The 17,766-nt window shown below is 40.2% G+C and overlaps 1 protein-coding gene across 7 annotated transcripts in view; it reads right to left on the reverse strand.

The window, feature by feature from the left end:
- ZNF516 (zinc finger protein 516) overlaps positions 1 to 17,766 on the reverse strand; it is a 141,852-nt gene that overhangs the window by 21,090 nt on the left and 102,996 nt on the right. For 6 of the 7 annotated variants that reach the window (XM_067290768.1, XM_067290770.1, XM_067290765.1 and 3 more), the window contains exon 6: positions 5,602 to 5,672. In XM_067290768.1, coding sequence (XP_067146869.1) covers positions 5,602 to 5,672 — 71 coding nt within the window. Of the gene's footprint in view, positions 1 to 5,601; positions 5,673 to 17,070; positions 17,209 to 17,766 lie in introns of those variants that run through there. The other variant, XM_067290773.1, reaches the window with a different exon arrangement.

The raw sequence follows: 17,766 nt of genomic DNA on the forward strand, positions 1-17,766 counted from the left end.
TTAAATCTCTGTAATCTGTCTGAAATATTATTAAATATTAGATTTCAGTGTGATTTGTTTTCTTATCACTTTACTTATAACTTTACTGCCATTCACCACCAAGAGACCTTGAACTGGAGACTGCTGCTTTAATCTCAATTTGCTATACTAAAATGCAAAATTAAAGAAAAATGAAGAAAGTTGAATATTACCAAGGAATGTGATTGATAACTTTGTGTCATTTTTGAGTTTTAATATTATAAACTGAATTTTATGATACTCTACCCTAATAGTGACATATTTAACATTTTAAGACTGGATATTATAATTTTATGGGGCAAAATGGGTATTGTTAGAAGATTATACTGTAGTGCTTTGTCAAATCCTTGTATATTAAATACCAAAACACTATGATAAAATAATCGTAAGAGTCTGACATCCTCTCAGAGAAGTAAGATAATCTGTCCTTAAGTCTCATCTCTGCTTTGAGATATCATAGAGCTCTCTGGTCAGTGAGAGCTGTAATGCACAGCATTTGCCACAATACTTGGGCACATGGGGGTAATGGGCAGTAAGAGTTTACAACATACTGACTGTTTTAATTTGAAAATGACAAAACAGGGGATGCTTTTATATCCCTGCAACTTCTGCTTTGCTGCTGGGCAGTTCCAGTTCAATATATGCCCAAAGGACATATATCAAAAGGGAACTGCCACGAGTGTGCTTTATGGCTAGCTTTCTTTTTCCTCACACATTTTCTGGTTGCAGATCGCCTCGCAGAAGAGAGGTCCTCTCTTCTCTGCAACCAACCAGGCTCAGACTTCTCCACATCCGAGCCCACTGATGCATTCCTGGCATGCTGCCGATGACGGCGCTTGTTGATTTGTGTAACATTTTCTTCTTGTGTTCTTTCCTGCCCTCCACCTACCTTCCTCTCAGTCCGTCCTTAAACTGTGGGAACATGAAATACAGAGGAACCAGAGAGTCTAAAAACCTGAATCGATGCTTAGAGCAAGCTACCTCACGGATATGTAGCATGGCCTCACATTGCTTCTAACGTTGGCACACAGTTATCTTAATAAAGGATGACGACCTTTTGCCCTTCTGGACTGACAACTTGGAATTATATTCTGTAGTCAGGAATTTAAAACTCAGATAATGCCCAAACTCAAAACAAAACCAAAAGAAAAATAATCATCTATAGCAGTATTAGATGGTATGACTGGAGTATAGAGTATACAAATGGCATTAACTCTGGAAGATGCGATATGATTATATGTGCAGTGTACGGATGTACAAAGGGGGAGAATAGCACAGGATTTTCAGCCTTCAAAATCTGCAAATTGGGATACAAACTAGGCAATTCCATTGTGCTTTGTCTGCCAGATCACTATTAACCATCATCCAAGCAATATTCCTCCTTAACAGTCTATCCTTAAAGTGCATATAATAAAATGAGGCCACTGAGACTTGTACAGGTCTGGCTCTCTCTACTGATTATAATTCACTAAGTAGAAATGTTGCACAAGGTCAGTTAATGTGGAAAAAGCCATATCAGCAGAGACACATGTTGACCCTCATTTCAGAACAAAATGATGGGATTTCAAATTTGATTTCTTGATGAGCAGGATCCCGCAATAAGAAAGGTGTTTGAAGAAAAGACTAGTGACTGAGTTTTTTACACGTATATAAAAAATAGCAAGGGCTTTCAATAGCACTGCCACAGATTTGTTATTTATATAAGTCTCTTTGGGGAACTGTAAAGATTGTGGATTTTAGACCTCACAAATTAACAGGGCCATGAGGTCTGAATGAATTTGCAGACCCATTCTAATTGTACGAAAAATGTAAGATAAGGGTTTAAACCTTGGATATCCCTAAATATGAAAAGATAATCTAGCTACATTTGATGTTCATGAAAGGGTTAACCTTAGAGTTGGCTGCTCCAGGAAATGTAACAGTTCTGTCCAACAAGCTCTGCTACTGGTGATGTAGCGCTCCAAGCATGATAATGTATTCCTTAAATTTGTCATCTCTTGCTGGTGAGATTTAGGGATAGAGTTCTAATGAGATCCTCTCCTCCAAATGCAGTTCAGCAAAGTTCTTACTAACTAACTAACTAACTAAAACTGTTGCATTTTTCGAACTTGCTTCCAGATTCACATCCCTGATGATATCCTAGCACCTCGACCATCTTCCTCCCACTCCCTCCCTGGGTTTTGTTCACTTACATACCAAAAGTGAAACATCCTTCATTTTAGCCTGTCAGCCTGTTTTTTTTTTTTTTTTTTTTTTAATTCTAGGGAATCTTAGGATAGCAAAACGTTAGAGTAAAATTTAGGGAATATTGGGGAGAATATTTGCCTCCATCATGCCTATTGATAGCAAGAGAATTAAACTAGGGATTAGTTCATCTGTTGTGTGCAGTTTAAGCCCACCTGAAATCTTAGCAAATGTTAAGGACAAACTTCATTGAGAACAGTTTGAGGAAGTTAAAATAGATTCTTCTTCCATCCTGGAAAGAAAGGTCATGATCAAGTTCGAGATCAAGTTCTAGCTTCAAAATAATTTCTGAGACATTAGTTTTGAAAGCATCTATTGCCCTGCCTACAACATTATTCCAGGGCTCAGTACAAAATAGAAACATTTGCTTAAAAGAAGACAGTTTTGTTCAAAGTGAGGCCCTTAAAAATACTTTCATAAAAGAAATGAATAGCAATTCCAAAAAACAACCCACATTTATAGAATGAGAGAAATAAAACCTATCTGATCATACTGAAAAAGTATGTGCACATTTTGTAATCCAAAGCAAGGAAATCAAGCTGGCTAATATTCCGTGAGTTTTGCTTTTTCTCTTCTCATAAAGCAAAGACAAAAAGGAAACAAAAAACGGGGGTGGAAAGCTGAAGGAAGAAAGGAAACCCTAGCTAGAAAGATTCTTTTTAATTCTACCTTCAGAGATGACAGCAAATACAAAAAAGATGCAACAGCAATGGAACAAATCATTAGAAATATTAGGAGCCATATATTTTGCATCAGGCAGAAGTCCCAGCAGACTTGTAATACCTAACAAGGAACAGCAACGAGCACTAGGAAGGTTTACCACACTGACATCATGCAGCCCTCATGGAGTCATTTTACTGACCTGCAAAACAGGACAGCAGAGCAGTCAGGAGCCCCCGGAAGGGCTCGAGATGGCCTCGTGCTGGATTGCACACTATGCGCTCAGTGCACCGGCACTGCAGTGCAAGGAAGAGCACTCTGTGTACTTAAAACACTGTCGGGTGCTGTTCTAAAAATGACTGCTCCTGACATATGATTGCTGTGACTTGGCTCACTTCTATCAAAATCAAAAAAACCCCCATCCACCTAACAGATGAGGTTTTCTTCTAGAAAAAGATCTGGTTATGTTTCAGCCTGGCAATATATTTAAACAGAAAAACCCAAACACCTAAGAGGCGTCTTCCAGGGCTGAGTACCCCAGCAATAATTAAGGGGAACATTTTTATATTATGACACAGTTGTGGCACAATACAGTCATAGTGTTTGGACTTGTCAAAACAAACAAACCATATTCAGTGAAATCTGTTGCACAAAAGAGCTAAACGAATTATGGGGTAGAGGCAAATGTGGCCACACCGTCAGCATTCAAGACCTGAAGAAAAGAGTGGAAACTTCAGGGTCTGAATGCAAGAGTGGAAAAGCTAATTGAGCACAAATGAAAGGATCTATTACGGCTGAAAGAATAAGTGAGAGTACAGGCAGGACAATACTCTCATTTATGATTCAAATATCCATGGATAGTGGAGCACAGCTTTAAATACAATTTACAGCCTTGATTACAAATGACTATGTGCATCAACTTGGAAAGAATGCAAAGGCTATGAGCAAAAGAAAGAGCCTGCCTTGTCTAAAAGGAGAGAAAAGGGGATAAGTGAAGACAGAACTGGGCTGGACAGTCAGAAGCAATCCAAATGTGCAGAATTATGAAATAGTGCTTTTAAAAACCTGAGGATGAACTGATTAGTGGGCAAGAAGGCTCACATTTAAAATAACTGAATTGCCCAGCGATAAGATTATAAAGGGAGATTTATTCTAGATAATCACAGCCAGATCAGGGGAAAGGGAGTATCATTCTGTCCCTTTGTCTTCCAAAAGCAAAATATAAAATTATGAATGCAGTAAAAATGATAAGTACTGAAAATGAAGAGCAAGGGCAGGCTTCTACTTTTATAGAAAGCAGCAGCAGCTTTCTTCCTTGGCCTGCAGGATATCTGAAACAGGTTTCAAACAGCCCAAGTTACAGACTACTTTTTACCCAGAAACTGCTTTTATCTTCACTGTTCTATTTTTAAGAGGCTTGAAGTTTTATGGAGAAAACATTACTTCTTTTTTCAAAGAGCTTGAAAATTCTGAAAGTCGCATGAAATTTCTGGCATAATTTTTGTTGTGTAGGAATAAAGTTACCACCAGGCTTTCATGGATGGTCACTAGTTCCAAAACTTTCACCTTTAGAGGTGCACAGGTTGTATTTTCTCAAACTTTCTATTCCACATTCACTTCAAGCTCCCAAGGACGTTACACAGCACAAAAGCTAGCAATACTGAGAAAAAAGGCATTGGTCTCCCACAGGTCATCATTTTGCAGTTCTGCCAGAGCCTGCATGAAACCAGAAATTCACTAAAAATCAACTGGTGGAAGCTACACCTTGGTAAGAAGGAGATATCGACAAGCAGAGGCAAACAGCTAGAAAAATATCATGGCCTTCACACTGGCAGAACATCAATTTGAGTGCAAAACCCTTCTAAACTCTTTACTGATACTGGCTATATGAAGAGTAACACATAAGGATCCATTTACCTCCTCCTTAAGATGGTTCTAAAACTTTGTTTCTTCCAGGGGAAAATTGCTTGAAGTGATGTCAGTCTTAGTTGCTAGCCATGCGTCATGGACACAGAAATGAAACCTAAATTTAAAAAGCCCTCATTCCTGGTGCAAAATGCAGCAGTCCCTCAACTAAATAAAATTAAGGCGTTGTACGTTCATTGAGTACTTCAGCTCCCACTGAACACATTTCAGAAGCGGTTTTCTAACTAAGGGCTGCCACATTCTTCATGACTGCATACAATAATCTATGATTGTGTAACCAGGAGCAAGAAGAGCAACTAGTTCAAGACTACTGAGCCCTCATATATGAACCCTAGAAGTAATCACAAGGACAAAAGCAAAGCCTTGCCTGTCCAGTAGGTTTTCTTCATCATAACCATTCATTACAAAGGACAATAATACCAGGGCAAGTGTGAGCATTTTTACTTCTTTTGTAAGGGTTCAGCTGGCACCTTTCTTGAGCAAGGCAGTTAGCATGAATAGCCAAATATAGTACCATTTCCCCTTTTCTAAGGACATTGTTTTAAAAATGAAAAGAGAATGAAACTATATGGCATGTGCTCCCAGTCTCAGTTTGGGTGTGGAAGAAAATAATGGCCACACACTGCTATACAATTAGATCTATCTTGGAAAGGAATTATATTGATGTTTTTCTAAGCAATGCCAGGTGGTTTATTCACCAAAAATGAGACATTAAATGGCTCTAAAGATTCTTGGCAACTGGTAAATGCTTACCTTGGACTCCCTGTTCCCCTCTTCAAGAAATGGTTTGCTTTTCCCAAGAGTTTTCTTAAACAGCTCCTCAGCTGTGATTAAAAACAAACAACAGTGGACTGAAGGTTAGTTAACTTACACTTGTTTAATGATACAGCTTAGAGAACTGTAAATGCACATATGATATCTCTCACTGATTTTGTAAACAGCTTCAATCATCTGAAGACCTTGATTTCAAGGCCCATAATGCTCTTTAAAAAATCTGTTTTGTTTAACTTTTCTATACTTGATCTCTGCCAAAAATCCCATTTTAAAAAAATCTAAATTTTAGCTACATTTTTAGCAAGAGCAACAAAAACATACTTTTTTTTTTTTTTAAAAGAATGACAAACTCAGATGTAGAAACACTCCTAGGAATAAAACATGGCCCATGTCCATGACTGGAGTCAGTGGGCACCACAACAACTGTTGCTGTGGCCACGGCTCAACAACAACAGTCAATGGGAGACAGTCTGCAAACTTCTTTTGAAGCTGAGCAAGAAGGGGAAAGGAAACGTTGCAGCAGATTTTCTGCAGCTTCCTCGCTTTGCATCTATGGCAAAGAAAACCCGGTCCATGTGGGAGATGGACATCAGCAGAAGAGCTGGGACCTTCCCTGACCCAATGCAGCATCGCGCCGGAGGGGCTATGGAGCAGGCGCCAGCAAAGCCAGCTGAGTTGTCTGGGCAGCCGTCATTGTGGAAACCTCCCGGGCCATCCCCAGCTCTCGGCGAGACTCCAGAAGAAACACCAGCTCAACCAGCCCATTACTCACCGTGAGACTCAATGTACTGCAGCCTCAGCAGCGCTCCCCATCCCAGCGTAGAGCCCCCCGCTCCATGCAGCTCAATCCTCTCAGTGGGGAGGAAAGTGCTCTAGCTCCAAACAAAACTAACCTGGGAACAGTACACCTCATATGTATATACATATATATATATACACACAGCAGCATAATGAATAAACCTGGGGCTTTGGGGGACTGCTGAGGTAATCCTTAAGTGAGAGCTTCTCTGTTTTTCTCATAGCTGCACATTAGTACCCTGCATCTGCAGGGATGGGGTAGGCCCCATGGACTAGCATCCAAGTCAACAGAAATACTAGCACCTGACTCGGTAAAAGCAGCTGAATGTAACTCAGGACAAAGGGTTTGCAGAAATCTGTGATTTCATAAATACCAGCAGAGGACAAATCAATTAGCTGATGAATTTTGCTTCTCTTTCTTTTTTTTCAATTTAGGGAGCAAAACGCATTATTAAAAAATTAACGAAGTAAAAAAATTCTGTGAATAATTCTTTGTTCATGATTTCCTCTTCCAAATAGCTGGTATTTAAAATTAGTACTGCTTTGGTCATCTCAATCCAAAGATCTCTCTCATTTCAAGAGATGACTACTCACACACGGCAATTTATGTGAATATGAATTGATATCTATGTAAAATCCTACATCCTCAAGTACATCTATGTAACAGTCATTTTCTAGAATATTCCCAATAACTCTAATTGCAAGACTTTTCAAGAAAAATGAATTACAATGCCAAAATTAGTATTTGAAGAAAAATTTGAAGCAATGCCTTGGTCTCATTTAAATATATGATGATTGTCTTTATAATGTGCAGAGCATTATAACCATTTATACATGTGCCAAGTGATATATTACCAAGCTGAACCTAGCATTTCCTTTTCTTTTGTTCCTGGTTCATAACATTGCTGTATTATCTTCCATAACTATATAGCCTTGCTAATGCATAATTCAAGCCTCTTTATTGACAAAAAGCAGCAGAAAGAAAGAATATTTCAATGACACTTTCCCACGTAGATAGTATTGCTTTCACTTCAACTGATATCATTTCCATACTAAAGCCAAATCTTTTAAAGTATATTAAGTATCATTTTCATTGCTTCTTCATAGTTGATTCACTGGGACAACTACACCTGTTTACCTCCATCTTCTGAGACTGCTTTATTTCAAATTAAAAAAAAAAAAAAGAAAGAAAGAAAGAAAAAGAAGGGTTTCTTGCCAAAGGAACAAGCTTCGGTTAAAACATTATGAGCCAATGTATGACATCAGCCTCAAGCTAATCTCTTGATTTAAATAGAGCTCAGCTTTAGAGCTGGTGTCACAGTTTCCTCAGATGTATGTAGAGAGTAGGATAATTTTGTGATCATTCTGCAATCCTTGTTCTAATTCCTTCCCTTCACAAAATAACTATGTAAATAGGCATATATTGAGTTTCAGTGCATTACTTACTGGAGGTCAAATTTATCCCTCCAGTCAGCCATGTAACTATGCAAAAATCCCAATGATGTTAATGGAGTTGCTTTGAAAACATCCAAGTGGGAAAGAGAACAGAATTTGCCCTTTTTCCATGTTTGAGAAGGACAGTGAGAACTGTGATGCCTTTTATTCTCTTCTCAGAAACAGATTTCCTCTTTCCAATTGTACAAACAGGATATGGACTCACGGATAGGCAGAATAATTAAAAACCAACACTTAAAGGCTCTATAGAAACAGTTAAGTATCAAACTCTCCACATCATTATCTGGGCAGGTTAAGACCGTTAAGACCTGTTCTCATCAACCTCCACAGACCCTTGGCTTAAGGACCTCCTGTTAGAGCGTCTGCTGGAAGCATGAAAGGGATGTAACGCCTTCCTTTAGAGAGAGCTGCAGGGCGGCAAGCAGCTGCTCCTCCTTTGTACAGGCCCAAGGGAAAGGTTGCCAGCACCTCCTTTACGTGCTCCCTAACATCTGCGGCTCAGGGCACTGTGCTGTGCAAGACGGTGTTGGGCAAAAGACCCCCGTAGAGCCTTCCTGCCTAATGTCTAAGCCTACATTCACCTGAGCTGTGAAATCCTGATCTCTCACAACTAAATTTTCCGTGTAAGCAGTCTGTACTCAGTCTAAGAAGCCAGACTGCCTACAGATCCCACCTGCCCTCATGACAAGCGATGGCCATGACCCAGCCAGTCTGATTTGTTCGATATCTTGGTTGCAGTAAGGGTAGATTGACTGAAGCCAGGCATGCCAGGGCCCATGCACACGGCAGGTGAAATGCCTTTAGAGCACTGTGCATGTCCCCTGTGCATGACACTTCCCTACTCAGAGAAGCAGCTAGTTTGCCTTACAGCTGGGGTGTGCAAGCAGGTAAGCAAGGTGGACAGATGGGGAATTTGCCCTCAAGTCCAGCTCAGGGTCACTTCTGCACAGCACCCTATATGCAGTTTTTGCATCAGGAAAGGTGTCTTACTATGCAGTGCCTTGCACAGTCAGACATCTACCTAAAAGAGATAAAGGAGACTTACAAAGAAAAGTATTTTGCCAAAAGCACTGTGAGAAATGATCTGAGGAGTCCCTAAAAGGCACCTGTATTCCCTGGAATCACTTACCATTCACCAAACTAGCTTCAGTAACAACATGGCCGTGTCAACAGATAGGTAGGTAAACATATAGCTAGGTTTACAGCTTTTGCGCTTCTTCTCATGCCACCTAAGCGCCCTCCTATTTCTTGCAAGTTCAAATTCCTGAGGCAGTGTGCTGCTGGCTACAACCAAAATATTTCTCTAAACTTAGGAGCTTGTTTTTCTTTTTCTAAAAACTCTCAAAGTTTCAATAACGACTCATTTTCTGCAAAACACTCACTCAGAAAATACAACTCCAGAAGCAAAATTCAAGAGGGTTTAATGGAGTCTCCAGCTGTGTCTCATTTTAAAGTCACTGTTTATTTAACAGAAAAAAGAAGAAAGAACTCAGTTACCAAATAATTTCATGCCATGCTCAGAAAAAGTAGTAGTTTGGGACCGCTACACTGCTGCCACTTGGACTATCCCACTTCTGCCTGCCTCGCCTTTAAAAGCCATGCAATTTCTCACATCTTGTGCTGTTTGAGGAGACAAAATAAAAATGACTTAAGTGACTTTTCAGGGAATTCCTTAGATGTTTCTTACCCCTGAAAGCAGTAAAACTTCCAGGGGCAGTGTAGGAAATAGAGTAGCCCATAAACAGTGTGCTGTGAAGTAAATCATCAGCCTCTCCAGCAGCAAGTGAAAAGCCTATGTCTTTTTTGACACTGGCTCACAACCTGTCCTTCCTGCTACCCTGAACACTGTGGTAAATTGCTTTGTCAAACATCATGTACAACACTGAGCAAAGACACTGATCTATAAAATCATCCATCAAATTATCTTCAGCAATAACAAATGGTGAATTCACTGGAATTTCCCTTGGGTCTGTTTGGATTTAACCCTAATGCTTTGGTCAACCTATCTCAGAAAGTTCCCACAGGCTTCCAGAGTATTACTCATAGTCCCAAAGGACTTCTGGCCAAATGCTAGGAAGCCCTTACTTGCACACGGTGAACACAAACTTGCACTGAGCCTTTCCAGAAATCACAGTGCCTCGGTCACTCACAGCGACCCCATCACATGGGGCCTCGGGGCAGATCGCCCCAGCTAAGGAGCTCCGGGCTTTGGGCTCTTTCTGGGCTGCTCCCATTGCATGGCTGCTGCAAAACACAAAACCCCCTAAATTGGGGGGGGGGGGGGGGAGGGGAGAGCCCATCCTAGACAGCGGGGTCCTTTGCAGCTCTTGGTGGATGAGGCTTGCAGGACAGCTGGAGGCAGCGCTCGGCCGTTCGCTGTGGCTGTGAGCCGGGAAGGCAAGTGCAGCCGGGACAAGTGCGTGTGGAAGAGCGCTACGGAAGTACGTCACCCAGCCAGGAAGAAGTCACCCTGCCAAGCAGGCAACGCAATCAGAGCCTGCCAGATCCCAGCCCACAGCAGCTGCTCAAATATCTCGGCCCTTTCAAGGCAGGCATGGCAAGCAACTGGAGTGCCAGGCCCTAAGCAGATTTCCACTTAATTCCAATTAGCAAATTTCCACAAATCCTTCACTTCCAGGAGCAGCTAAAGCTGCCCATAGACGTGTGGTTCCTACATCTGTAAAGTTTGCTTAGTACTGCATCTGCACAGGCTTTCTTCAGACTGGCTGTGCAATAATACAGTCCAGGTAAGTTATCTATTGTCATGATATTTGAAAAGAAAAAAAGTAGGTAAAAAAAGAAAAAAAAAGTAACTCCCACATCCACAATAGGCTTTTTGCCCCTATTTGGAAAACAGCCACACAACAATTGATTTGCCATTGACACAGCTAAGGTGGAGGAAAACTCTGGCAGAGGGGACAGGGCTCTTGGGAGCTCTTGCCAACAGAAACTTTTCCTAGCTGCTGTTCCCACCACTCCACGAGAGGTTTCACTTCCTCAGTTGCGCCACGCAGCCATCTGTGGCTGTGCTCTGAGGCTGGCAGCCTCTGCAGGCAAAGGATAAGAACACATAAAAATGTCTGGGAAAGCAATAGCCAACAAACTGGTTACCATTTAACAGTCCTATCGAAATGGTCCTCCATAGGTGAGCAGACTAAAATGACTTCCCGCTGCTGGCTGTCATCTGGAAGAACAGATGTCCTGTCCCCACAGCGTCAGCACTACTTTCATAAAAGCTCATAGTCAAAGCAGGAAACAATTCAGCTTGCAACATACCTTCGCTGAGGGAGATCCCTAACAGAAGTTTGTTTTTCAGAGCACCACTCCAGAGCTCTGTGGCAATCCATAGGTCTCAGACACCAAGAGAGGCTTGTTATTTGTCCCAGGTAAGCCACAACTTTTCTGCTTCCCAGAAAAGTAAGTTGAACTCTGGGGCTAAAATGAACTGAAGGCCCTTCCTTTCCTTTTATATAACACTAGAACAAAGAACATTTAGAAGATAAATAAATCACTTTTCTTTACCTAGAAAAATCTTCCAAGATTCCTGTAGTACTTGGGTTGATGAAATATGAGACAGAGATTTTCACTTACACAAAAGGAACATGGATACCTCAACATTTTCTAAACTCATAACAAGGAACTCACCTTTGTAGATAACACTGATGACACAGGAAGAAACAAATCAAGCCGTCCATACCAATTTTACATGTTTCACAACCTAAGTTTCAGATAGAAAGGATTTCACAAAGCAGAGATCCAAGTTGATGAAGCCTTTTTAATATCCGGTACTTTTTCTTAACAGCTTGGAGCATCCCCAGCTCTTTTATCCAACATACTATGAGGCATCTTAAAATACGCTCTATTAGAGAATGCTATCTGAACGCACCCTCTAGTATCCTCAAAGGATTGCTGCAGTTCAGCATCTGCTTAAAATACTATGCCTTCCTGTTTTTTTTTTTTTTCCTCTCCTTTTCCTGCTTTGGGCTAGTCAGAGTCTGCTCATTTCTCAAAAAGAGTAATATACTTTTCAAAACCCCTTGGGTATCGGAGAAACCCTTCAGTCCAGCCTCAGCCACTCATAATTATAGTCCTAACTGTGGTTCACTCGCAGTCAAGAGAATACCAATCCAGAATGGTATTCCCTATCTTCCGTCAGAACATCACTCAGCCTCACACCACAGCAGAGCACTTTTTGCAGAATGACTCACCAAGTTTAAACTGTTTGATTATTTTCTGAAGTTTTCAATCTGCCTACCCAAAATTTGCCTTTTCATCCCTTCTCCCTTTAATCAGGACAGAAGCTCTTTTGCAACAGACAGCTCTCTTCTAGTTAGGTTTCAGTTTCTACTCCATCTCTGCATCCTTTTGGCCCGTCAATGTTGCCCTCCTTGGCAATTTTTCCACGCAGAGCTTCTGGCGATTCACTTACAAACCTCTCTCCACTCCTGGTTTCTCCTTGTCCTTAATCTTGGCCATTTTCAGACGCTGCTTTCTGTATGTCTGTGTGAATTTGAGAGGGTCAGATTCCGCCCTTTCACATGCTTTCTCCATATCTCTTTCCTATGGCCCTGTCAGCAACATCCACCTCGTTATTCAAACCCATACAGCTGGGGTCATGTAAACGCTCTTGTTCCCTTGCCCCAAGCTACATCCAAAGCACTCCCTGTCTCTGCCTGCTGTTTCCTCCTACTGCTGTTTCTTCATACACAACATCCTTTTCTATCATTCTCAACAGCAAAAATATCCCTCATTTTGATTAATAGCAGCAAACAGGAGATCAATTTGGAAATAATACTTGTTTCTAGTATCCTAACAGCACATGTATTCTTTTTCCATCTACTCTTTGCCTCTTCATCCATCAGCCTCATGAAGGAAAGAAGAGCTGGTGGAGGGCGGGGGGAGGAAAAGATCTCCAAAAGTAGTATTAATGAAGCTGAAGAAATAAATAAATTTATAATAAAAATTACAATAAAAGATACATTCTACCTTGCAACAGCCAAGGATGTCAACACAGTTATACTGCTTCTAGAGCATGCCAGCACACATTCAGTCCCACTGAAAGCAGGTAATAAGGCAGTACATCCATGCTTTTTCATCCATTGCTCTACAACTGTCCCCTTTTGTTTTATGGTTCCAGACACAATCATTTTATAATTAATGAAAAACTAAAGGAAAAGGATTTATTTATATATATATATATATAAACATACTCAATTTCATTTTAGTTGCTCTCCAAATTGTGGGACCGATGAGGTACTCCTCACCTACAAGTTCTCAGCACAAGTTTTGCCTCGGAATATTGGACTGCACTTAAATATGGGATATCAGACACAGCAAAGGAGAATGGAGAGAGCACAAGCGGAAGAGGGCTCTGTACAATTCAATGCTTTGCATAAAACTGCTTGCTTAAGAAATACTGGGGAGCAGGTTTGATTTGACATAAAATGACACCTTTCCTACTTTTAACTCAACACATTTTACATAGCGGTAAACCAGTCAGCCTCTTGCTTCAGACTTTGTTCCAGGCCTCCTCACTACAGACTGGTTTTACAAGGGAATCACTCAGGAGATAATCCTAAACGCCAATGAACTCTAACAGTTGTGTTGGAGCTGCTGAGATATACTTTAAGTAGCTCAACACGGGAATAGAGCAAGGAAAAAAGAAAACAAGGGCCTGGTTGTGAACCCTTTAAGCATGAAAATGAGCAAACAGGAGAAGGCACTCCCCAGTAGAAGGATGTGATTTCATAAAATGGCTCAAAATGTCAACTATATTCTGAAGTATCGAGCATGAAGAATTTATGCGTGCACTCCAAAATGCACACAGAGTATGAGAAGAAGGCAACAAGTTTACAAAGATTGACACAAAATGCGCATGATGTCAAAGCCTGAAAATCACTCAAGTGACAGATTTTAACTGTCAGTTAGTTAATAGCAGAACACTTTTTTTTTTAATTTTTTTTGCACAAAATACAAGATACTATCTTCCAAAGGATAATTTCCTTAACTAGCTGTTTTCATGTAAGCAGTGTCTACCATAAGATGGGGGCGGCAATTTATGCTAAGGCTTTTCACTAAGTACTTTAAGTGGTTTTCAAATACAAAACTAAAAACTGTTTTGACTTTCTAATTTGCTTTCCATTTTGCAGTACGTAACAGTTTATTCATAACATTAGACAGAAAGAATTTCAAGAATGCAAACAGAATTATGACAATATGGTAGCTGATTATCTCCATGGGGAAAAAGTTTTTCCAAGTTTGACTTTTGATCAGTGCAGAACATTCAGGAAGCAAAAACATCATGGCAAAGAAGGTCCTTCTTTCACCTGCTTTTTAGCTATAATAAAAAGGACAAAAACAGAAAGAGAGAAAGAGAAAGAGAGATGGCAGATACACTTAAAATCTGCAGCGTAGATAATCAAACCCTTTATTGTCTAAGTTACATTAGACTTGCAACACCATAAAAACCTGTTAAGAAGAAGAAACAGTGGATTGGTAGAGGTAGTAGAAAGTCCCTGTAACAATCATAAAAGGGCTTTACAGGAGCATGTCATGCCAAAAAACTATCACGTTGTTTAAAAGAGCTGATCAAAGCCCAATGACTAAATAAATAAGGAACACAACTCATTTTAAATACTATGGCCTAACTAAAATAACAGATCAATACAATACAATGAGAAAGAAGAAAAAAGAAATCACGGGATTCATTTCTGAAAACAGCTGGTCTTTAAGGTTGGCTTTCCCCCACCCACTCTTATTTCTTGTTTACTTAACTGAAAATCTCATTTCTGTGCTATACACAGCATATAATTATTTAAACTGATTTCCCCTACTGTTGTTCTTCATGTAGCTAAATTATGATTGTAAACTTTGCTGATTAGTACCCTAGCAATGGCAGTGACAGCACTAGCTTCTCTGTCAGATATTCTGGAAGAAAAGCTCCAAAAAGAAGCTTTTGGCTCCAAATATCAACTAAGATTTTCTATAACAGCTTGAAAAAAAGAAAACAAAAAAAGAGAAATTACAAATGTACACTACACTTTCATGCCGTTTTGGGTACAGAAGAGTTTTTAATAACTAAAACACAAACAAATAGGCTAAGCAACTAGCTTTTGTGCATTCCTGAACTGTTGCCACTACTTTCACTCATGGAAAATATGACTCAGAAAAGCAACAAAACAAAAACAAAACAAAACAAAACAAAAAAGAAAAAGCTAGTGCAAACCCAAAATGATGATCAATCATAAGCAACACAGCAGAATATTTTTTTCTTTTTTTCTCCTTTTTTTTTTTTTTGGTGTACAGTGGAATGTGTTTATGTGACCTCCCTCAGAATAACTTCACAAAACAGTTAATTACAGTCACTTATAAGTATTTGCAAAGACATTCCTAACTACACCAGGATTTACAGAGAATTCTGGTATACATCTGGTGTAATAGTATAAGGAAAAACTAGTAAAAAAAAATACATAAGAAAGTTAATTTGCATTGTTGCAAGTGTTGCAAAATAACAAAAACTGTCAAGTAATTTAAAACAAGTAACAAGTACTATCCTGAATCAATTACTGACTAGATTTTTTTAAAAAACAACCCCCCACCCACAACTGTTAGAACAGAAAGATCACGGTTTTTTGCTTTTTTTAAACAAATTTCTGTGTCAGAAGCCCACTTCTGCAAAAACAGCACTATTCCATTACTGTATTAAGTAAACTGTTGCTCTCACCTGTATTAAAGGTTAGCATCATTTCTGTACATGTAAAATTATTGCTTTTTTGAAAAATATATTTAGCATGCTAGGGTTTTTTAATCCATTTCCTGCCTTTACAAAATGTTACAATTAAAAAAAAACTAGTAAAGCTTTTGCAAAAATTTTCACAGAACATTTTCTTTCAAGGCAGCAGTAACTTTTGATAATGCATAAAATTATATGTGCAAAATCTGAAACTCTCAGAAATATTACCATCACACATAGTGTCACAGCAATAAGAAAAGAAAATATTTATATCTGTGGAATACATTTTTAATTGCTTACACTGCATGGTTTAACAACCTGTTATGTGCCACAACCGCACCTTGAAAACTTGCAGTTAGAGAGTTACTGTAGAAGAGGTATATAAAGCTTTTTTTTTTTCCCCCAAACACCACCAGTGATCACCAAGTACAAGACATGACACATTACAGGAACATTAACCTGCCACCACAAAAGAAGTTACTCATCTTTTCAAAAATGTCACCAGGTCCAGAAAGGATCGGTAGCTGGCCTGCCAAAAAAATGCAGGAGCTTGTGGTACCTTAAGGGCCGAGGTCTGCCTGAACTTGTTCAGTGACTCCTTTTCTATTATAAACATACAGATCAGCGGCTTTGAACAGCTGAGCAAATTTTTTTTTTTTATGTGAAGACTTCCTTTGTGATCAGATCGAAGAAAGTAGCCCTGTTACCAAAAAGGTCCTGAGAGTAAAACACAGAAGCCTGTTTTTCTTAGTGTTCAACTAGCTTTTCTTTTCCAAAGCAGAATAGAAGCTTTGCTGTGGAAGTGTTTCAATTTCCATATTCACATACTATTAATGGTGCGCAGTCAAGAACAAGAGCACTAGAAATGCAAGTGGTCCCCAAACTGTAATGAAACAAACTATTGCAGAATGACGGTCTTTCTCGTTAGTCCCTTTAATCCTTCATCAAGCATTGCTTTCTCAGCACCGAATGCCACCTTTTCTCCACACCCCCCGTTTCTTCCTCTCTCTCTCTCTTTTTTTTTTAATTTGCTTTTCCGCGTGACAGGCAGTGGCAGTTTCATTAATTAATACTTCTCCAGCCCTCGAATCCACTGCTGGTTTTCAAATGTATCAAATAGTCATTGTGAGCATCAGGGAGGTTTTTGTTACAGTGCTTAACTTCTTCATGCTGTCCAAATCACATAAAGTTTAATTTTTCCAGTGTCTCAAACTTCTCTTGATTAATACAGATGCCTTGTGCTGCCACAGTGCTTGCCAACTCCACTGTTTATTATAAAGGAAATAAGGAACCATGGGACTGATTAGTACGTCAATTTATATATATCTTGTGTAGCATCTTCATTTATTTTAAAATGATTAACAGTGCAGAGGCATCCCCCTCCTAGCAGAGCGCGGAGCGCTGCCTGCGATCTCTCGGAGCAGCTCGGGCGACACGCCGGCTCGCGGGGAAGTGCTGCAGCAGCGGCGGCGGCTGCGGCGCGGGGCTGCCGGGGCACCCCCCGGCGGGGGCCCGCCGCCGCTCCCGCTCCACCGGGGGCCCTAGGTCCCCTTCCTCAGAGGCACCGTGTGGACAACGTCCGCGCTGGAATGGTCTCTCCCCTGTGAAAGAAAGACGACAAACAGGAAAGCTCATTTTTGCCTCGCTTCCCCTCCCTTTTACACTTACACCTCTGCTCCTGCTCAGAAGAGCCCGGCACCCTCGAGCCTCTTTGTGGCATTAGCTACCTTTTATCTGCATTGTGCATATTCATTTTAGCCTAACACATCATGAAGAGTTTTTCGGGTTTTTTTAAATAATCTCCACTGAGAACAAAGTGTGTCAGGCCCCTATAAACTGTTGGACAGACTAGAATAGCAAGTAATAGTGTGCGAAGGAGCAATTCTGCAAAGGTTATGAACATGGAGGGAGGGAGGGAGTGAGGGAGGCCTCCCTAGGAAAGGGAGGAAGGCCTTCAAAAAGCAGAATTTTGTGTTAGCCAAGAGGGATTCGTAACTAGATCACAGTCTTAAAAAGACTGAAGTTCGAGGTCACAGAGGCAGCTAAAAGAAGAAAAACCTCAAATCTTGCACAGGTCTGTCAAAAGCTAAGAAGTGGGTTTTTTTCCCCCTCTTGTCATTTTCCTTTTATTTTTTTTTAGCCAATTTCCATGAACAATT

The sequence above is a fragment of the Apteryx mantelli genome, chromosome 2 (assembly GCF_036417845.1).
Source record: "Apteryx mantelli isolate bAptMan1 chromosome 2, bAptMan1.hap1, whole genome shotgun sequence".
Taxonomy (NCBI): Eukaryota; Metazoa; Chordata; class Aves; order Apterygiformes; family Apterygidae; genus Apteryx; species Apteryx mantelli.